The sequence below is a fragment of the Falco biarmicus genome, chromosome 2 (genome assembly GCF_023638135.1).
Source record: "Falco biarmicus isolate bFalBia1 chromosome 2, bFalBia1.pri, whole genome shotgun sequence".
Taxonomy (NCBI): domain Eukaryota; kingdom Metazoa; phylum Chordata; class Aves; order Falconiformes; family Falconidae; genus Falco; species Falco biarmicus.
In genome coordinates this window covers 18,537,801-18,560,831 of record NC_079289.1, presented here as the reverse complement: position 1 = coordinate 18,560,831, position 23,031 = coordinate 18,537,801, and the positions used below count along the sequence as shown (strand labels likewise).

Sequence of the window (23,031 nt, the reverse complement as noted above, 5' to 3'; positions counted from 1 at the left end):
TATTTCTGTGTGGCTGCAACGAGCACCAAGTTTATGATCCACACACACTAAGCATACATTCATTTTCCTGGTAATATCCACAGGGGAGCAGTTTGTTTTTAGAGGGTACTGCAAATGGAGTAATGATTGTCATACCCCATAAGACGCAACTCGGAGCTCTTACCTCGTTTCTTTTTTAACCATTCCAACCTATGAAAAAAACATTACTATGCTGCAAAGTACACAGCCCTTACCTTCCTGAAAAAGAGAGCAGCTCACCTGCACCCACAACAACTTAACCCTTACGGCTCCCACATGCAAACATTGCTGGCAGCCTCCTTACAGCCTACAACCTTATTAGATCTTAGCTGTCCTTCTCCCATCTATATTTTCATATCCCTGGAATCAATGAGTATGAAGTGCATTCCAGCTGCTGTATAAGGTCAGGTATCACAAAAGTAGGTAAACAGTTCCGCATGGTAAAGGCCTGGTAAACAAACGCTTCAGGAAATATCTCCAGATAACAAACACATTTCTCCCCTGCACCACTTTTCCATTTTGACTCTACAGTGCGAGCTTCAAGATTTTTTTTGCATAAACTTAGCATTAGGTTATGTGATTGAAGACTCATGACTGAACTCAAAGACCCCCACAAGAACCAGCAGAACAACGCCAGGGAAGGAGCCCCAATAACATCATCACTGCACACCAAGTTAAACCACCCTGACTCAGCTGCTCCTCGAGAGCACCAGAGGGGAGCACTCCACTCATGGTCCCTGGGTGAACCCCACCGAGGCGTTAGCGGGGCCACCCCCCATCCCCCAAGGCTGGCAGGGGGTAGCGCCTGCAGGGGCGTGGGGACTCACAGGGAGCTGTGGAGGAAAAACATTTGGGGATGTTGTACAATATATGAGGTGTTGTAAGGGGTCTGTGGGAATGTGCAAGACTTGTTATGGGACATTTAGGGGACGATCAATGGCAGGGAAAGGGAGGGATCATGGTGGACTGGGGAGGAACCGGTGTGAGAAAATAGCGGGAAAAGGGGATAAAAGGGGCTGGTCGGGGTAACAGCTGGCTGGTCCGTACGCTCGTCTGACCGAGCCCTGCACCTCATCACCACAGCCTGCCCTACAGTCTTACTAAATAAATATTCTTCTGTAAGAATATTTATTACTGCTGCTACTATTAAAAACAGCTCTTCTGTCCTTTCCATCGACTTTCTGTGCGGGCACAGTCCCTATTCGGAGCCCGGGTGGGCGCCCACCACCCAACCCTCCAGCCAGGCTGGTGGGCAGCAGCACGAGCGCTGAGTGTCGGCAACTGGAGTGGGACCACGACCCTCAGAGGCTGGAGGTGCCGGTGCCAGCACCTGGGGAAACCGGGGCCTGGGGCGGCTCTGGGACAGACGGAGTAGCTAATGCCAGCAAATGGAGAGATCCATTTTCCACGTGTGGGTCCGTATTTCACTAATGGACATGAATCTGATAGACAAGAGAAGAACAGCACCTGCCACCCACACTGTCCATTTGCTCCCGAGGCGGGGAGGGCGACTACCGTATCTATAAAGCCTGAGCAAATGAAGAGGAAGAGAGACTACAACAGCTTTGCATGTATACTGACTAGCATCCATAAACTGAAATTTCCAACTGTCAAACTCTGAGCTTACACGATTTGTACATTTCTAATAGGTATCGTTTATTTCTAACAGATTGCTGAACAGAAATCTCCCAACACAGGGACCAAGCAAAATGGTCCTGAGATGTTCCTGACAAGCCACAGTAACAATTCCAGAGACAGCCTCAAATGAAGAGCTACTGACCTGTCAGATCAGACTTCTATCTACTTCAAGTACCACACCTCATACAGGCTCTGCCTATTAGAAAAAACTGAGGATTTATACCTGTTTAAAGCACCTAGGTCACAGCACTACTCTTTTCAGTCTAGTTCTCTCTGGTAAAAGCAAGAAAAGTAATTTAGTGCATGAATTTCATCTCTAAATAAAAGGTATATAAAAAAAATAACATCCTTATTAAAACCAGGTTTTGACATAGTTCAAGACAAAGCTCTTGCAAAGTAATTTCAAACTTTCACTGTGTCCTAGCAGAGCAATTAAACTTCTGCCAAGTGTTACTTAAAAATCTTAAAGGCGAGTTATTTTTATAAAACCTACTTGTGCTGAGAAGCATGTACTTTAAGCTCCTACATTTCTGGGAGGGGGGGGGAAATTCCTATCAGAAATCACTATAAACAAGTGGGGGGGTTGACTTTCAGAAATTGCAATTTCTGACAAATACTTCTGAATTCCATTGATAATTTCGAAGATATTATCTATCACAAACAATACTGCATATTAGGCTAATTCCCAGTGTTCTTATTTTGCATGTTAAAGGATAAGTCAGTGATATGTACAGGTTCATTTTAATTTCAACCAAGAGACTGTCTGCACAGGAAAACAGTATGCCTATGAGAGGGAAAACAAAAATTCAAACAATTCATTATGTGAAACTAAAGGGATGGATTTTAACAGGTTTGTGACACATGGAACAGGCTATTGCAGCAATATGAAATCTGTCTAAATAATTAAGGCTGCTTGAAGTATTTCACTGGTCAGCTTTTTTAAAAATCTAGATGACCCAGCAGGAACAGATGTATCAATCTCAAAGGAGACAAATATTGTTCCACTCTTCTACCTTTAACTCCTCTAAATCAATTTAAAAAATCATTACGTGCATAAGCCTAGCGGTTTTAGAGATGTCCAAGAAGGAAAAAGTGAAAACAGTATTAAAAGAGTGAGGCACAGGAATGTTAGGAAAGGCCATGTCACAAAGCTTCCTGTATTATCTCTCTGCCCTACAAACTTAGAGGAGCACAAGAATTCTCTGTTGCAGCACCCTTAAAAGTCCAAAGATACTGGGTTATTTTTAAATGAAGTCTAAATGGCAGGAGTGAGAAGAACTGGTGTTAGAGGTAGGTGGTCTTGTAGATCTATTCCATACCTACACACACCAGTGCAAAACACCACCAACCAGTGGAAATCTGTACTTGTGAGCTCTCTCTAATCTGCTCTAGGAGAGAGCAGCCACCTTGTTTCCAATACTTCAAATGCTATTCTGATCTAACTTGACGGAAGAGTTTACACATACAGCTTCCCAGCACATCAGGTAAGCTGTTAATGCTTTTCATGAGCACAACTCTGTGAAGAAGACTATGTCCATCAACAGCCTCACAGGTAGGCAACAAAGTCACTGGATCAACAGACAACAGATCAGCTATGAACACATAACACAGAAAATAATCCCAAGATTTGGACACACTAAATTTGGAAAATGGAAACTAAATTTCACATTTTCCGTTTATGATGCCACACATTCACAATCATGTCAACAAAGGACAAAAAAAATCCAGTAACAAAGTATCTTGGTTATCTCTTCATTCTTGTTTAATTTTGTCCTCTTTATCCATTGCAGTCATTCTCACACTGGAAATTATAAACAATGTACTCTTAAGAGGGGGTGCAAGGTGGATCCTCTTGCATCCAGAAGCCGTGCTACCCCTATTCCATGCCACATGTAAGATGACAAAAGCACATGAAGACCCAACCCACCCACAGCCTTCACGTCAGAGACCCCAGCCAGTGCTCCTCAGAGAGAGGTGCTTACTGAAGAGCTTTCAGATTCCCTCATCTTTAAGAAGGTATCTGCCTCGTGCAGAACCCACTGGAGACTCCTGAAGATCCAAGTACATGGCACTTCCTCATAGTCCTCACCCCCACTATAACCAGGTCCAGAGTAATAGGGAAGAAATGCAGGAGACCAAGTGGAAAACCTTGTCAGGGACCAGAGAAGGAGATACGAAGGACTGAAGACAGAAAGCTAGGTGGGCATCCACCTGTATGTTCACAGACAGGAGACTCCTGGAGCTAGAGGACAGCAAAACCCCAGAAGAGTTGAGACCAGGAGCCCTCAAAACTATCCAAAGACAAACATATGTTTACCCTGTCTTCATTCTGATGGATACATGCATGACCACTACCAGCCTCTCTTCAACCTCTATAAATACACACAGACACAACCTCCCAACACCCAACACTTACCTATGCTGCCCCAAGCTCCACAGAGACACAGAATTATCACCTGTATCCCAGAAATGCACATAGGTGGCACAGAAGCATATATACATATTCACATAGCCATATACACAACAAATAAACACAAGTATCTATGGAAGTAATTGACAGAGGTGACTATAAGGCCGGTAAAAGCAGAAATCTATGTAGAATGAGTGGAAATTAAATGCAAGCATCAAATGTATAGGATGTGTTTCAGGGAAAAGTGACTGCATTTAAATACTACACAAAACATTTCAGGCTAGGAGTAGAGGAACAGACTGCTGCAGAAAATCAGAATGGGGACTATTCAAACTAAAATGTCTGAGATCTGTACATCTACCCACCACAACCCAGATATACCACCCTATTAAAGTAAGAAAGGAATACTGACCACACTACAGAAAAGCAAGAGTTACATTATTCCCTTAAAGAATGTAGTTTCATTAACTCACTGTTTGTGTGTTCCTTTTAGACCCCTCTCCTGCTTACAAACATCTGTGAGCAACAGAGTCATACCCCACTACCTATCATGGATGCATTCCTGTAAAGTGGAATGGTATGACAGATAGCAATTTTTCCCTCTAAGAACTAATGTAATAATATAAAGGAATGTATGTATGTTGGCATTTATTACATGCATACAGCATAAATACAGCAGAACTGTATATGGAGAACATATACACTGTGTGGGGGGAGAACAAAGAGGCAAATGCAGCATCAAATGGGGGGAATGTTGGCTTCCCACAGATCATTTTTCAAAATATTTCTGCCATTTCATCTCTGAGACCAAATGCCCAAGATACACCTTTTCTTCAAGCATTCTTGCTGCCTCCTTTTAACCAATTAGATTTTTTTTCATTGTCATCATCTTCCTCAAATGAATCCAACTAAGGGCAAAGGACACGTGAATAGGGGTCATGTTTGGCCATTCAGTCTCACAGAGGCTGTATGTACTCCAAAAAGTCAGTATCTCCTCCAGCTGATGATTCTCATAATCCTGCTCCTGCCTCTCAATACATCCATGCCACACACATATAATTTCAGTACACAGGAGCAACATACTGCTTCAGCTTCTGCACATGTGTCTACTACATTAGAAGAAAAGCTACCCCCTGAACTCAATCACTTTATCTATGACACTACTGCACAGATTACTAAGCGACCAGTGATGAGACTCCAAAACAAGAGATAGAGAAGAAAGAATAACCAGATATTGCCATAGTACCCTAAGGTAACACTGCAGCCTAATCTGCATATGGCATTATCCAGTAAATGCAAGCTATAATGAAATGTAGAAACGATTAGGGCCTGACAACATGCAAAATTAGTTTCACTATACACCTCCCTGTGTTCAAATACATGGAAATACAAAGCAATCTATTGTGTATGCACTGCAGTTTGGTATACAAACAATAAGCCCACCACCCTGGGTTCTGTGCAGACAGTTCACAAACTCCGTACGCCGCCTTTGCCAAGCTGCTTTAATTCATTTTCTCTCTCTTGTTCAGATGTGCCCCCTCCAGAGAGCCTGCAGAGGCAGCAATCTCATTCTAGGTTATAACAAGCAGTCCAACTGTACTGTAGCAATGTAAGTTTTTCATTCCACAACGAAAGGTACATACCACCAGTGTTATCCCACTCAGAAAAATGCAAGCTTCTAACAATTCCAGTAGTCTGCTTTCAGTCAGCATGTAAATCCTCTATTTCTACCATGAGTAGAAAGACATTGCCAAATCAAGCTAACTCAAGATTTATCCACAACAAAATATATTAATTAATTATGTAGCTACCATCTTTAATTTTTATCATTTATGAGTAAGTCCATTTTTCCCCCTGAGAAATAACATGTGATTCAAAACAATAATTTGACCATCTTCAGAAGCACATCGTTTGCTTGCAAACCAGTAAAGTCCACGATTGTGTGAAGCATCAGAATATTACCTTGCTAAATCTTAACCAAAGCAGCTAATATGATCTCTTCATGGCGACAGACATGTTTCTTCCAGACCTGTCATTACTTTCTGCTCAATCAAATTACAACCACCAAGAAGCCTCTACTACCAGCTACGCTGAGTGCAGCATAGCCACGTACAACTGCCACGCTTCTCTCCAGGAGTAGCTGCAACTTCAGCAAAAGTTGGCAGGATGCAGAGCAACTGCACAGGCAGAGCACACCTAAGCCGTTATTCAGAATTATTCACAATCTCGGTACCTCCTGCTAAGCAGCATGGCTCAAAAGCCAGCATCCCCCAGAGGGATGCAAGACAATCTGGGTGACAAAACCAAGGCCACCAACCCTGGCTCTACACTCAGATACCTATGTCCTGACTTGAGGTTAAACAACGTGCTCTTCTAGGGTGATGTCTGCCTGTAGGGCAGCTTCTACGGAGAGAAAGGTGTCCCATCTCCTGGTGTCCCACCTCCAGCAGCCGAGACGCGCTGGCCGCCTGGTCAGAAGGGCCAAGCGCCACTGGTGACGATCGGCCACAGCCGCCTCCTCACCGCGCCCCCGCCCACCCGCGCCCCTCGGGGGCCGCTGCCTGCCCGGCCACGCCACCAGAGCCGCGGGCACTGCGGGTACCGCCCGCTCCTCCTCTGCCCGGGGGGCGAAAGGCAAGGAATGGAGGCGCATCCCTGCCTCAAGGGGGTGAAAGCCCCTCTGCCTGCCACCGTCCAGCGTCGCCCAACAAACCAGCTACCTACAGGCACCGCCAACAGCCAGAGGCACAGCCCTGCCAACGCGGGGTGCGCACCAGGACACCTCTCCCCCTCACAGCTTCCCCCTCGCAGCCCTACCCACACACACCCCGCACGAGGAGAGGAGCCGCTTGCCCGCCCGCCATGCCCGCCCGCCGGGCGTCCCCCCGCCCCGCTCCCCCCCGGCCCGGCAGCACCACGCGTACCTCGGGGTAGCGCTGCACCAGGCGGCCGATGACCTCCCGCTCCACCTGCCACTCGGGCCGCTTCCTCTCCTTGCGCTGCAGCCGCAGCCTCCTCGTCCGCCGAGTGTACTTCTTCTTCCAGCGCTCGAAGCTGCGCACGGGGTCCATCGCCGCCGCCCCGCCGCCGCCGCCATCGCTGCCGGCCCGGCCCATGCTGCCCCCGCCGCCCCGCATGGGACCCACACGGCCGCCGGGGGCGGGGCTGGGCGCGCGCGGAGTGCGTCAGCCGGGCGCGCCGCCGGGGAGGGCTCGGCTGGGCTCGGACGGCTCGGCTCGTTTCGGACGGGCTCGGCTCGGCTCGGCTCGGCTCGTTTCGGACGGGCTGGGACGGGTTCGGCTGGGCTCGGACGCGCTCGGCGCGGCTCCGCTCCGAGAGAGCCCGCGCTCTGGGCCTTCCCTCACCTGTGGAAAGGTGGAGAGGTTGCGCGAGAGTTGAAGAGAAATCACACTTCGTCTAGTATAACCCAAAAAATGGGCTCTTGGCGCAGCTTGTAAAATATGTTCTGTGACAGAGATGACAAAATTGAAATGAAAAACCGTAAAGAAATGATGCCATAATAGAAAAGGAATATGTGCTTAGTACTGACATAAATTCAGTCCTCTGCAGCGCAGTGGGGCGAGGGATGAGGAGGCAGAGTTCTATGAAAGCTCTGTTAATGCTTTATTTGCTAATTTATTACAGGGGAAAACTGCCACATTTTTAAAAAATCAGAAGGGACTTGTCAGACATACGGTGGGCCTTGCGTGTAAGGTGCTGGATTTAAGCGCAGTTGGATGTGTGTTTGAGCCTTGGTAATACAGCTGCAGCCGGTGGCCTTGGCTGAGAGCCCTGCGCTGCGCCATGGCTTGGCTGGGCCTCACAGGGGGGCCAACATGTTTACCTGGGGTGGTCTCTATAAGAGGTACGTATCTCTACAAGTAATCAGATTTAATACACCTGCAAATGTGTATTACACTATCTTTGCATGGGCCAATTCTTAACCTCTCTCTGGGGGGAAGGTCTGCATCGCTCTGCAGTCGCTCGGTCAGAAACGATCCGCTGAGTCAGTTTTAGTACCACATGGGCATGCAGAATTAAAACCCAAAACCAGGCTGCAGAGTTATTGTGCCACATCAGGAAGAGAAAATGACAAACATATTTATGCAATGTCAGAAGAAGGAAGTAAACACGCTGATGAGGGGAACAGTGAAAGACTCCCAAAATAATGACTGTCTCTGATGAGGGTTTGGAATTCCAGAAAGCTGAGGGAAAAGGGAGTGTCTTAATTAGCTCCACTTTTGCCGTACATACGTTGAGTGTGTCACTGAAGATGTTTTCCCTCCTCCCAAAGATCAGGCAAACCCGTGATCATAGAAATGTTTGTTTCCTCTTTAAAATACATTAAGTTCCTAATTTCAGGACAGGCTGGAAATATCTCCATTAAATATGTCCCAGTGGGTTCTCTCCTCCTAGGTACAGCTTTGAATTCAGTGGTTTTCTCTAGGTGTTTATTTGCTGTTAAGATGAATAAGGAAGGATACTGAAGGTTTTATTCTTGAAACAGAAATGTTTTTTTCCAGAAGTACCTGATTAAAAACTGTTTGCAGGAGGTGCAGTTCCACCCCGAAGGATGTGCTTGGGGAGGGGGGATGGAACATCTTTCCCATGATTACAGCACATTAACTTGACATACAAAAGAAGGTCCCAACCTGACATGATCAGACTGGTGCAGGGCTCAGCTGCCACTTTAAGTGGTTCTGTCCGCCTGTAATAGAAAAAGAAAAACCAGAAACCCTCCTGTGTAGAATTCCTGCTGTTGCCCTGATGGAGTAAGTTTAACCTTTTTGTAAGTAAATGTACAGGTGAAAGGTTTGAGTTTGAACATGCTGTCTTTGCTCACCTGGCCTATGTTTTGCCTACAGGTTCATCTCACTCATAGCAGAACAGCAGCAGTGGTCCATGAGTAACCACAGACATAAATCCACAATGAAAAAAGTTACATTAAAAACAATATCTTGCTGTCCTATTTCTAAAACAACTTTTTCTGCTGCTGTCATGAAAAACACTGTTAATTATGCTTATATGTTTCCGATGCTTTTTAATGATTTGTTTGCTCATTAGCCAAGGGATCCATATACCAGGAACGGAAAACCAGAAAGTCAAAAGCAGCCTGTCCTGTTTCCCGCAGTAGAAGGTAAGATGCTGAAGAGCCTCGCGGCCCTGTATTGGAAGTCTGGGAGCCTGCAAAAAAAAAGGAGCCACCGTTCTATTTTCTCTGCTGTCCTCTCACCCTGAGGGGCTTGTCTGAGAAACAGTCAATGGTTTGTAAAAGTTTCCCTTTTATACAGGAACAAATTCTACTGTATTAAAATCCGTTTATTTATGATGTGGAAGACTACTTCAGCTGTCTTGTAATAGTACTACCCTAAAACTGTGGCAAAACCAGAGATCCTTCTGGTTTTCACTTTAATAAAGAGAAAGGGAAGAAAAAATTATTTTTTACAAGTTAACAAATAAATGATTCAAGCATGGTTGTTTACTTGCAGTTTGGAGAAGCGAAGGAAGGGAGTATGCTATAACAATAAATGTAACAAGGCTCTCTATACAAGACCACAGAGAAGAAGAAGGTAATATTTGATTTCTAAAAAAACCTGTTTCAGTAACAGTCATTCTTCATAATTTCACTCTCACGCAGATTCAGTCTTTCCTACTCAAATGCACAAACATGCATGTGTTTGGGCAGGGTTATTTATGGTGACAAGGAGGACAAGGGGCACCAAGTATCAAGGTCAGGGCCCTGAGGGCACTTGTAGACCTTAATGGCCCTGACCAGCCACACTTGAGTCCTCCCCCTACACCCTGGCCCAGCTCCACCCTGCAGCTTCAGGCCCTGCCGGAGTTGTCTTATGTCATGTTGGTCCCCAGCTCAGCCACAGCCATGCCTGTTCTTGGCCGCAGACCCCACCCGTTGGGCCTCTGAGCTGCAGACTGACTATCCTGGCTTGACCTAGGACCTGCTTTGTCAGTGTGGACCTGCCTGGTTATCAGTTGTCAATGGCTGTGGCCACCAGACCCGATCCTCATCCTGACCCTGATCAGGGAGTTGATTTCCCAGCTTGACCTTGGACCTGCCTCATCACCACAGACTCGTCTGATGAGCGGGACTCTTGACTGACCCTGGTTGCCACCCACGAGCACACCCTGCTCCCTTGCACTGTGCTAGCAGCCTTAGCCCCTGACTCTTAGGAAGCAGTAAGCCCTTGCTGTGCCCTGACAGTCAAGCTCTAATCACTTTTTCTGGGTTCGTCCTGAATGGTGACAATGGTGCACAATCTTTGAAATCCTTTATATTCTTTCTTGACAAAAGCCTCATTTGAGTTGTATCGCACAGCTGTTGCTCTGTATCTGTGTTGTGGAGCTTTCTTCATGGCATGGCCGTAGTACAGCTGGCCCTACACCCCCATCCTGCCAATTCCCCATTCTTACCTATATTCTTTCTTGCATTTCATGGTTGGTCTTAATCTCTTCATTTGCTACATGTGCATCGTTCCCTGCGCTCCTGCTGTGCCATTTCTTCTGGTACCTCATGCTGCTGCTCAGACTCTCATTCACATACCACATACCCCACTTAAATATTCCCTTTACAAATCTCTACAGGAATTTAAGATAACTAGAAGCTGATTTTATTTAAGAAAAAAATAATAACACTGTGTGTACTTAAGTTAAACTTTGGTGTTTCCATTAAATCTTTGATTGTTTTGTACTGACCTGTTTTCTTTCCTTTTTTCCACATAATCTTCATCACCTAAGGAAGTAATCAGCAAACCAGAGGAAGGGACCCCAGAAGTACAAGATATCAATGAAATACCACTAAACCCCTTCTCAATGAAACAGCCATGTGCTAGGAGAATTTACTTGAGAGGCTGTCTGAGGCCAAGAGTCTCTCAACACTCCTCTCCTTATCTTCCAAGGCTTAACTTGCTATGCTTCAGGAGATATGTAACATTTTGCATCTGAGGATTGTGCTTGAGTGTCTGTGAATGAGACATGCAAGCTTGAAAAAACCCACAGTGAAAGGATGGATCTTCAGTGTAATATTTGCAGTACTATGATGTAACTTCAGGCTTTTTTAAAAACAATATGCAAATGGCAGTCAGATTTATGAATGTTATTTTTAATAGAAAGAATGTTCCCATAAGTAATTATGAATTTTTATCTGTCTAAAGGAGTACAGAAAAAAAAAATTAAGAAAGCCCATGGGTTTTCCTATGTTGGGTAGCCCTATAGTAAAAAGGCTATCACCCAAGAAATTAAATTTTAAAAGGCAAAACTTCAACTAGATTTTCAAAAACTCAGTAGAAACACCGTTTCAGTAATTCCTGGCCTGAGCAAATGGGTAAGTTGTGATGAATAAATATTGTGAGTTATGACCAAGAATATTGTGGGGTATAATTGAGACCTTGTACTTTCCTCTTAGTAATGAGCTGCTGTTTCCCCAAAATGAAATAAATATGATTTTGTAGATGACATTATGTGCTCTTCTTGTGGAAGTAATAAAATGAAAACACTTTTACCAAATATATAAATTGCAGGAATGTGGTTTTCAGTAGACACTCCAAAATGTATTCTGCTCTGGGAAAAAAAGTAGTCGTACTATTACTCTAAACATGAATGCATGGTGCAGCTTAAAAACTCTTGGAGTAAACTAGTGGTTGCAACCTCAGTAATACAGACATATATAAGCAACCTAGAGTTAATTCTGAACGATATCTTACAGGTATCTGGATTTGAATGTTAATTTTAGAATTAAGTCTTTTCCTTCCACATTGGTAAATAGTTTTATAGTTTGAAAAAGCCAACTGTCATGTATAAAATAATTTTAGAAAGTAGCTGCTGCTTTTTCAAGCCTGAGCCTGCCAGATGACAAACAGTGACTTCATGGAGAGAAATATGGCCCTCCAGTCCTTCACTCATTTTCTTTGGCCATGGACAATTTAACAGCCACCACTATGGAAATAGGCCTCAGTTGTTAAAATTGTCCTTCAAGAAGTTTGCAAATTGGAATTCTTTCAGAAGATGCAGGTTATAAGTCCGTTATCCTCTTAAAATCTGGGGTGAAACAGACCAGGAAAAGGTCGGGGGGGGGGGGGGGGGGGCGCGGGGAAAGAGGACTTATGCTTTGCTGTTCTCTTGATTACCAGAATTTTGGCTAAATGCCATGCCAATTATATTGATCAGAATGACAGCAACCAACTTACTAAATGTTTAAGTGAAAACCACACTCAGTACAGATTTAAGTTTACACGATAAAATTAAACTTTGTGCCATGATGCCTCAAAAACACTTTATGTGTGTGAAAAACAGCAAAGGGGGAAAATTAAACAAGTTTCTTCAAATACAGAAGCAAAACCAGCTTGTCAAGTCTCTAGAAATGCCAAAAAATCTTGATACTGTTGGTCAGGAAGTGTTGGATGATATTGTGTGATACAACAGAATGCTTTAGGAAAAGAGCTGAAGAACTTTTTAATAAGATGGCATAAACACATTTCTTCTGGAATAACAAAGGACTTTTTGTGTTCTATGGACTGCTGGTGGTGATTATAATATTCATGATTTGGTCTGCAGGACCCTCAAAATTAACTTTTTGCTAGGGAAGGCCCACCTGACCATTGGGAAAGTTGTACTGAAAGCCCTAACCAAAGAAAACACTTCCACAGTCAAGGAAGAAGCTTTCACTCAGGTTGTCAGACAAGGTGACCGCCTATAAAATGGAAAGTAATTTAAAAAAATGAATGACGTACTGTGTCATTCTTTCAGTCTTTAAATAATACCATCCGTCTCTTCAAAATGTTATGATATGTAGATTTTTTTGTTATGAAGATGCGGGAGGAAGGTTAAAGCAAATACAAAATCAAAACGTTTTTCCTTTAAGTCAACAGAAGTGTTTGGATTGAAAATTATAAGCATGACAAATCTTGCAAGAATATGTGATGGGGTTTGCTGAAACTTGTTTTCCCTCACAGAACTGTCAAACACACCCAGGCTCTGCAGGCCCTATCACTTCACTGCTTCCTACAGTTTGCCCTGTAGCACTTTCTGCATTTCTGAGCTTTCGGTGACGGGACCATGAGGATGTTTAGGTGTATATAAGCCACTAGGGGCCGTAACAGACCTGTAGAAATAAAAATGAGTAATAAACTGTGATCGTAATAGATACACAACGGAAAGAACCATTAAATAATCAAGCCTGCTCTTTTTGTGATGGTCAGGATCTGTGTACAGTCCCAAGGCACAGGCTGTTATTCCAGCTCAGGGAACTCCATAAATATGTGTTTGATTTTGAACAAATTTTACAGTTCCTTCGCAAACTGAGCTAATTTCCTAACTCAGATGGAGTTGATAAATCCAATTACGAAAGATTAGTTAACTTTTCAGATGAGCACACCGTTTGAAAGAATGCCATTTCTGAAACAGAATGGTATACACCGCAGTGCTACTGAGGCTTAGTATAAAAATGACGTACTGAAATGCTGTCCTTTAATTAGAAAATAACTTTATGGAAAAAAATACTTGTATTTAGCACAGTTCTTGGGCTCTTTGTACTTCAGATTCATTTCAGGAGGCAGTTAATGTATTATTTTTCACAGCCTATTAGCATAGTACAATATATTTAGTTTGTCAGATATGTAAAAAATGGCACTGCACTTTTATGTGGCAGGCATTTATACTTTATTATCCTTGGTTTTATATGCTTGATTATTCTTGCATTTGGAGAAAGAGTCATAGTATGTTATTTTTGATTCTGTAGTTTATTCACTAGGTGTATTGCTCAATTCTGAGGTGCACATTTCTCTCCTGTTTACAATGACTTAATAACACCTCTTTGTATGGCTGTGAAGTGTAATCCACCCAGCCTGACCTATCTATGTGCATACTTCTGGTTGTAGAAATCACATTTGGTTTAAATGTTGATACTCATTAGATCTATATTTGATAGTAATGGGTCATGACACCAATTTTAGAGAAGAGACGTGGGCTGGGAGTCAGTCACAGAAAGGCAATGTGGGAAGGCAAAAGGGAATTGAAGGTAAACAACCTTGGTAGTTTATGCTGACAGATGAGGCCAGACCCATGACCATGACCATGTCCATACCACTCAACCATTCCTGCTGCCAATTCCCTATAGGAATGCAGTGTGTGCCCATATGGGTAACAGCTGCATGAACTGTAAAGCTGTCAAACCAAATTAATCCCATATATAACTGCAAAGTCACATCAAAAATATATTTATCTTCATGCTTTATTATTTCAGTTGCACTACATTTTTCAAGTAGAAGGTGTTGTCAAGACTCAGGTGAAAAGAGTGCTGTCGTGACAGCATGAGTAGCCACAGGTGACCTCCGAAAACCAGAGTGATTGCAGCATTCTAAAAAATTGAGACAGGAAAGCTGCTGCGCTAAATGCCCAGATCTGCCCACTTGCAAATACAAGGCAACGGCAAGAGATTTTCTTTCAGGTTGTGCAGGTTTGTCTACAGTTTCCTACTGAAGGTCAGTTCACAATGGATGGTGTACAGCCATGAGCCTGAACAGCTGGATTTCTGAATCTAACAGTAACATTTCTGTACTACTGCTGATCGTAAGAACTCAGGAGAAAGCAAAACCAGAAACATTGTTAAGGAAAACAGTGGGTTTTTATGGGAGATTCTGTATACTTTTGTTAGACAAGCCAACATAACCATTTAACATTTCTTGACAATCAGATTCCCGGGGGTGGAATTCAGCTCCAGATTGTAGATACATACATAGCGGCATCTAAACGAAGGGGCTTGGTTCAGTTGCTCTGTTGCCATCTGAGATGCTGTAAGGCATCCTGCCTAAGCTTCAGCTGCTTCTCCAGAAGGGCACAGATGTCCCATATGCCCCATGTCATATCTGCCAGCCTTGTGCAGATGCTTCTATACCCTAGGGCACTAGATGCTTATATTTAATCCCACTGGAAACTGTAGAGCTATTTGGCTCATTTTGAAAGAGACATCTCATTTAGTCATCTGAATTCCCCTCTAGACTCCATTAGCTGTATTGACTAGATCTCCACTCACTATAATGGCAGTATGACATGTAGACATGACATTTAAGCTCCTACAAGCTGGAATGACTGTCCCACATTCCTCCCCAAAGAGTTTAATGTTCATCTAATGTAAAGACTCAATAAAAGGCATGTGAAAACATGGACCTAAAAAGCTTTGCTGAGCCTCTCAGCAGATTAGTGTTCCAGTTTCACTTCATTTAGCAATCCTTTAAATCATTTTAGTGTCAACAGTAACACAACCAGGAAACAGGTTACTTCAGCAGATGTGGTTGATTCACGGGCAAAGTTAAAGCCTAAACAAGTCTTTCACTGGCTATTTTTTGGATCTGGTTCACAAAATGTTCAGTGTTCTTTAATGAAATTAGCATCTCTATTTCAGATTTAAATTATACAGGTTTAACAGCTCATAAAAACAAACAAATAAACAAAAAACCCATAAGAGCTCTAGACAGCTCTACAGAAGATTGGTTTCTGCCAAATTCAGGAGCCTGACAGCTGCAGCCGCTCAGTCTAAGCTAACAGACTCTGCCGCTCAGTCGAGTTTGGCAGCATAAACTTCCTGCCACAGAGCTCAGGTTCATGGCTTCCGGGGGGGACATGGATAACTGTGGAACTGTCAGCACTCATCTATGCAGATGTTGCTTGGCAGTCTCCTATCTTGCTCACATGTATGCCTCTTGCATACTTGCACAAATAAATATTTTGAAGAGTAAAGGGAAAGCACTGCTAGTAATCCCTGGCCCATGACTTCCAACATATTCAGAAATTATCTGAAAATGGAATTAGGATGAGGAGGCAAAGCCTTAGTGGGGATAACTGGCTAGCTGAAAAGGGTCACATAGACATAGTCCAGCTGGCTGGACAAAAATGCACATCGCTCTTTGGCTGTTCTTGTTACACAATAATAGGAAGATTTTGGTGGGAAAAGAATGTTGCAGGTGGGAACAGATAACTACAGAAGAGAAACTAGGGGCGGGCTTGGTATTTAGGCAACTAACCAATAATGAGCTTAACTTTTGTAATATGTATGAGCTAATTATAACAAGGCATAAAAGGTGACTGTAAGGTACAATAAACGAAGTCTGCTGATCACTCATATTGAGTGACTGTGTCTTCCCTCCGTCGCAACACCTTAGTACTGGTCTTGGAGCTATATTGTGAGTCTGCCTGTGCCTGGCTATGCACCTCGCTGATCTGGGCATGGACTCTGATGCACTGAGTTGACTCCCTAGCTTGACCTTGGACCTTGGATCACCACAGACTTGTGTGTCTGGCAATCAATGGCATGTGGCTGAACTAGATGACCACCACAGGACCTGCTCCGCTCACCCTGCTCAGGCACTGTGGGATCGTGCCTTGTCAATAGGAGGACACTGTCCCTGCCTGCCTCTCACTGTCACCCTGCTCTCCTGGCTCACCTTTCCTTGCAGAGCAGCCTTGCTCTTCCTGACGGTATGTTATCTAGTGTGACAAAAGACTTTCTGTTAAGACTGTAGGGTAACTGGCTAGGTAGTATAATGGCAGTTGAAATTCAACATAAATAAAGGTGAAATAATGTACCTGGGGAAAAAGCATTCCAACTTGATATGTACCAATGATGGTTCTGAGTTGATTTGTACAACCTGTAAAATCTGGGTGTTATGAAGAAACTGTTTCTGTTATAAGATTCTTATTTAGGCATTCACTGTCTGCTAAAAATTATCTGTGAGGCACAAATAGGAGCAACTGAAAGCAGAAGTGACAAAAGCCCCAGTACTATTGCTGTATATCATTATGTTGTATATGTGTGTGTTGTCCAGCTGGACAGCTATCTGTAGAGCTTTAATAGCAACAGTACTCAGCTTTCTACACCCAGACTGTAAACAGTCTGTGAAGAATTTATGCTGCTGTGTCATTCCATGAAGTCCAAAGAGAATATGCTGTGCTCTGGCTTTCCTCGTCTAGCACAGAAGAAAACTGCATGCATTCATTCATTCACATCAATACCTATCGGTCAGTTTGGGTTTTCCATACCATCCTGTCCCTCCACAGTCTTGTGACATCAGGAAAAATAGCACCTTCACCACAGAAAGGGTAAATAAAGCAGAGAACATCCAAGTAACTTAGCTTCTCTTAGAAGAAGACCCAGAACACTTGCTTCCTTTTAAACACAGCAGCTCGAATACTGTTAAAACTTGAAATCCAGTCCTCACTGGAGTTTTGCTGTCGATGTCCATGAGGCTTAGGCTTCACTCTGATTGCAATACTTCAGACGTGTAAAGAAGGTAGCTCCTTTTAGGGATGAATAAAACTGTAAGAGGCACATCACACAGAGTGTTCACAGACACACACCATGGCATGAATGTGTCCTTTCATCTAGGGTTGCCTCTGTGCTTGGGATAGTATCGGCAGGTTCAGAGAAAAAAAAAAAAAAGAATTTAAATTTGGAGTGACAAAAAGCTTCTGTTCTTCCTACCATTCATTATTGTTACTGTGTTTCATGGTAAATCTGTGCTTACTGTTTGTTTTGCCATAAAAATTGGCATATTACATATCAGGATAATGCCATATTACGCTATTGAATGAGACACAGGGATAACAAAAAAGACAAGTCTTGCTTAAAAAACCACATTCTTGAAAAGAATCTAAAGAATAAAGGGAAAAAAGCCAGGGTACACAGTGAGAGCTTTCAGTTTAAATTTAGGAATAAGGAAGAGGCATTTGAGTTGGTATTTATGTTCTCACAGAAGAGAATAAAAAGATTTCTTTATCTTAATGTGGAATTGTTTTTAACAGTGCAGCATGAGTGAACGTGGTGGACTGGAAATCCAGACCAATAGCTTTAACTTACTACAACATTTTTTGTGTGTGTTTGGCTTTGTTTTCCCTTCAGTCACCTTTCAAAAGCAATAACAACCCAAACCACTCATTCATCTCCTTCTCTTTGATCCTCACTCTTGATAGCAGCTATTTTGCATCTTCTTTCTAATCACTCCACCCCATTCCTTGCAGTAACATTAACGAGAAACTTCCTGTTCGTGGATGACTTTCTGCAATGAATCCAATTACTGCGGCTCCAGGGAGGGGTTTGATGGGCAACAAATGCAACAGGAGGGACTGGTGTCATAGATAGGTTTTTTGAAAGCTGTTCACAGTTCTCAGCTGCTGCAGGTTGGAATGAGTAATTGCATTTTCTTAGGCCCCTCCAAAATCCTTGTACAAGGTGAACAGATTCTGTGTCAGTTCTTGGCCAGCATGGACTGGGAAAATATGCTTTGCCAAATAGACGCTTTGGAGATACACTGTAATTCATGAAAGACATGAGCATCAATTCAAATTTCAAAAAAAATGTAGTGAAAAATAAGCTGTTGAAAAACATGCTCTTTCCAGAAAGACAGAAAAGGCTTTGTAAATGTTGTGATAGACACAGTTGATTGTTAAAAGGAATTACAGGGTAACCATGTTATGAAAGATCAAATCATCTCTCTACTTACAAAGCCTTTATCTAAAATGTTCAGGCAAATGTTTCCTTGCAGTACCTGGCCTCAACCCTGCTTGCCACTGTAGTGATGGGATGCTTAAATTCAGTGCATTTCCCTGACTTCAGCAGGTTGGCGCGGCACTGTAGGGGAGTGTGGGGAGCAGGGATTCACAGCGGCTTTTCTGCAGGTCTTACAGCTGCCAGGAAGAGGCTGTACTCAGAGTACTAAAACTCTTGTGAACAGATAAGTTTACTATGAGCTGCAGATTTTTAAGAGTCCCCATTGTAAATTTATCAGCATTTCTGTTGTCTTCAGCAGCCTAAATGTGCAAGTAGCGTTCACAGTGTATTACTTTTGAAATATCTCAAATGGTCTCAGTTGACATTCCTGTGTTGGATTAACTTTTTACTCTTTCTAAGAGAGAAGCTTCCCTGGAAACTTTGAAGCTTAATTTTACTGCACATTCTCTCGTCTAGGATCAACATTAACAGGGTGCAAACTTTGCTCCAATAATGATTTAAATTTACTTAAAAATAAATGGCTTGGATTTACTTCATGATTTTCTTCAGCAGTAGGAGACCATTATCTGAACATAAGCTCACAGTTTATTACCCTGATCACTTAACCACATCATTTTGCCTCTGCAGCATGTAAATACAGAAACAATAAAATAATATTAAGAAAAAAAAAAAGGGGGGGGGGGGGGGGAGAACAGATTATGACAAGAGAGGAACAAAACCCAAAAGCATCTGAGACTTTCATTTTACTACCATAATGCAGCCTTTAAAAGTAAGTCAGGAAAGTACGAGGTGGATAGTCTCCAAGAAATAGAAGGCTCATATCAACAGTTATCAAGATATCAGTATCAAAGTTGTTTTTCATATAGAATTCAACATTAACAGTTTTTCAGTGCAGAGTAGAAGCTGCATTTGTTTGTATCATATATGTCCGTATGACTTTAGAGACTTTCTTCTGACTCAGGGTCTGATTTTGGGATGTATAAGGAGATGAGAACTGGTGACATATGAGTTCCTCTCTTCTGAGTTTCAAAAGAAACAAAACCAACTTTTGCTTTCTTAGAAAACAGGTCCTTCAAAACCAGTGACATATGCTGGTTTGGTTTAAAATTAGTTTACAAGTATTTATGCACATATTTAGTAATTTGTCATTTTGGTCTTCCAAGAGCATCCAATTGGAGCAATGAAGTTGCACTGTAATGTCTAAGACACCACTGTAGTTTTTGCCTCATTGCTGTTTAGAATATTGATAGCATAGCTACATACAAGGACATGTAGATTGTTATATAGAAGCCCTACAGCTGTTGAAGTGACATGATTCACAAATGTTTAAATGTATGCCTGCATTGACATCGCATTTAATGAGATGAATTGACGTCATTAGTCTCCTTCAAAGGCTTCTTCAAAGGCAGGCTTCTACACGTGATGGTGACAGAGAAACAAACTCGTCCTACAGATGCACATAAACATTACAAAAAAAAAAAACCAAACCTCACCATCAATTTGACTCAAAGGACACTGAATAAAGAGATTCAAATCATCCAGAAATCTAGCATTACAGTAAAATCATATGCAGTTGCACTGGAAATACAGGCTTTATCTTGTTATCAGAAAGACAACTTAGGTTGGAAAATAACTTGGGTGGAAAATAACCATAATATTCAGGGGACTGAAGAACAGACAAAAGATAAGAAAAATCCTCAATGACTCCATTGCCTTGTGCTTTGAACAACAGTTTATGTTATCACTACATGAACATAATATACTAGTATTGTTATTAACAATGCCTCCAGTTTGTAGTCACTTTGCACTGGAATAAGATCTTATTTCATAAAGTTACTAACACATTATTGATATTAAGTGTACGGTTAAGTGGATACCCATTTAACAAAGTTACTCAGCCAGTTTGCAAATACCTCAGTATATATATTAAATGCATCTACCCTTAACCCCAGCAGTTAGACAGTATTCAGGTCTATTTTGTTGGACTGTTTTCACTGGAAGAAAAATATCTGCTCTCTTTCTGCATATCCTGGTTGTGCAAATCATCTATCCAAAGTCCTGTTTCCTAACTACAGTAAGAACACAAAACAGCAGGATGGTAACTTCCACATTCAGAAGCCTAGCTCTATTTCTAGATAGGTCTGAGTTCAGAATTTCTGATCCATGTAAAACTACAAGTACTGTATTTTACTGTTTGTTTTATTCCTGTAGTGGCATACAGGCATGAACATGAATTTGATGTTTACCATTTTTCTGTTAAATGAGCATTATATAATTCTATGACAGTGATAATAGAGAATTATATGTTATTAAGTAATGTGAATTAAAAATCGAATAGGAGAAGGCTGTAAGCCAGTGACTAAGAGTTACTCCTTCCTTTGGGCTTCCCTTCAGGCCACAGTACTAGCAGTCTTCAATGCTCTTCCTAACCTCCTGGTCAAATGCAGTCAAATCAGCATCCTTCCCCCTCCCGACTCTAGGAGTCATTGTGGTTTGATCATCTACCAGAGCGGAGGTGAAACCTCCTACAACTAGGTCAATAATACTTCACTTTCGTGACACAAATTAATGACCTAGTCAGAAATATTCCCCCAGTTCAAAATTATTCCAAAGATGTTGCTAGGTCAACTACACACTAGCAGGCTTTGTCAGATTAGGCATTGCCTCTCTCTGCAAATGACTGGTGAGACTCTCCGCAGCTCTCACCGTCCTTTTCACCAGTTTCTCCTACCCTCCCTACTAGTCATCGATGCTGGTGATTGTTGGGTCTGGATACTGCAGGTTCCAATTTAGTATTTTGCTTTATCTTCAGACTCTAAGCTTAGTTGGAATTTTCCTAATCTTTTACTCAATCTCTTCACACTGTTGCCTTCCTCAGAGCCTATTTTATTCCACCCTCGGCCCTTCCTATTGCTTCTACCATCTCACGCACCAGTAAGGTATCACCACAGTCCACGCTGGAACTGAAGTTACATTTCCCAGGTAACAAGGTCATTTGGTAGGTCCTTTCCTAGTTTCCTCTTTTATAATTTTCTGGGCACAGAGCCAGGATCTGGGCATTTTGCCAGCGCACATGCTGCTCTCACACCCCACCCTGAACCTCATCTCTTCGTGCCTACCTCACCTCTGGAGCGGTGCCTGGGGCCGCACCCCTCACTACACCCCTGCAGTGGAGCCACTCCTGGTCCTGGCCCCAACACCTCTCCATTGGCCCCACCTGCGAAGCCATGCCCGGGGCTGGGCTCCTCCACACACCCTTGGCCTTGTGCTTCCCTCCTGGCTTCCTCCACGTGTTTACCCAGCAGTGGAGCCCAGCCTGGGTCCATCAAACTGTAGTGCTTGATGATTGGAATTTTGAATGCAGACAAAACATAAACGTAGGTGCAATGATAATCTATTCTGCTTGAGAAAAGGAGAGAACGTGGACTGTAACAGCACGCTTTTCTCCCAGGGAAGCATCAATAAGACATCTAACACATGGATTTTTAATTGATTTGCGGGTTGACATAGTGATACACCATCCCCAGACACATCAGGCTCCTCTATAGGTGCATCTTCCAGCACAGGCATTCCTCTTCTCTTGTGATGACTTTTGCTGCAGCAGCAGGAGGACATGATCAGCACTTGTATTGGGTCTGGCTGGGATGAAGTTAACTTTCTCCATAGCAGCCAATAGCCTGCTGTGGTTTGCATTTGTGATGACAACAGTGTTGAAAACACAGCAGTGTTTTGGATGTTGCTCAGCAGTGTTTGCACAGCTCCCAGGATTGGGTGGGGTTTTTTGGTTGTTTTTTTCCTTACTCTATCCCACCAGCAAGTAGGCTGGGGCTGTGCAAGAAGCTGGGAGGGGGCAGAACCAGGACAGCTGACCCAGACTGTCCGAAGGGATATTCCATCCCATACGACATTGTGCTCAGCAATAAAATCTTAGGGAAAGGAGGAGGAAAGGGTGTTGTTTGTGGTTAAAGCATTTGCCTTTCCGAGGAACTGCTATGCACACTGAGGTCCTAATTCCCAGGAAGTGGCTGGACATTTGCCTGCTGATGGGAAGCGGTGAATTAATCCCTTATTTGCTTTGCTTGCAAATGCAGCTTTTCTTTAGCTATTAAACTGTCTTTATCTTGACCCGTGAGTTTTCAGCTTTTGCGGTTCCACGTCTCTGCCCCATCCCTCTTGGGGGGAGTGAGCAAGAGACTGGGTGGGGGGGCTCAGCTGCTGGCCAGAGTCAGCCCACCACAGCATTCAAACTACCTTGGCCTTGGCTGATGAAAGTCTTCTGGTTGTCCTGAATACACATCTGTTCTTTGTCAGCAGGGCTGGTGGCAAACAGGTACAAGTGTCACCATCAGGGCATGGAGGAAGAACTGGTTTTGCTTCTCATCTTGAATGAGGAGGTACTTGATTGAAAAATTATTTTTGCTACTGTGACCTACTCATCCATGAAAAAGGT

The 23,031-nt window shown here is 43.0% G+C and overlaps 1 protein-coding gene and 1 long non-coding RNA gene across 2 annotated transcripts in view; one reads left to right on the top strand and one right to left on the bottom strand.

Moving 5' to 3' along the window:
- DDX10 (DEAD-box helicase 10) overlaps positions 1 to 7,240 on the bottom strand; it is a 192,203-nt gene extending 184,963 nt beyond the window's left edge. The window contains exon 1 of the mRNA XM_056328581.1: positions 6,991 to 7,240. Within this exon, the coding sequence (XP_056184556.1) occupies positions 6,991 to 7,203 (213 nt within the window). The 5' untranslated portion in view covers positions 7,204 to 7,240. The remainder of the gene's footprint in view (positions 1 to 6,990) is intronic.
- A 62-nt stretch (positions 7,241 to 7,302) lies between these two features.
- LOC130144614 (uncharacterized) lies at positions 7,303 to 11,497 on the top strand. The gene is made up of 3 exons (XR_008820196.1): positions 7,303 to 9,203; positions 9,556 to 9,636; positions 10,820 to 11,497. It is a non-coding gene; the product is annotated as an uncharacterized LOC130144614 (long non-coding RNA).
- Positions 11,498 to 23,031: the final 11,534 nt, after the last annotated feature.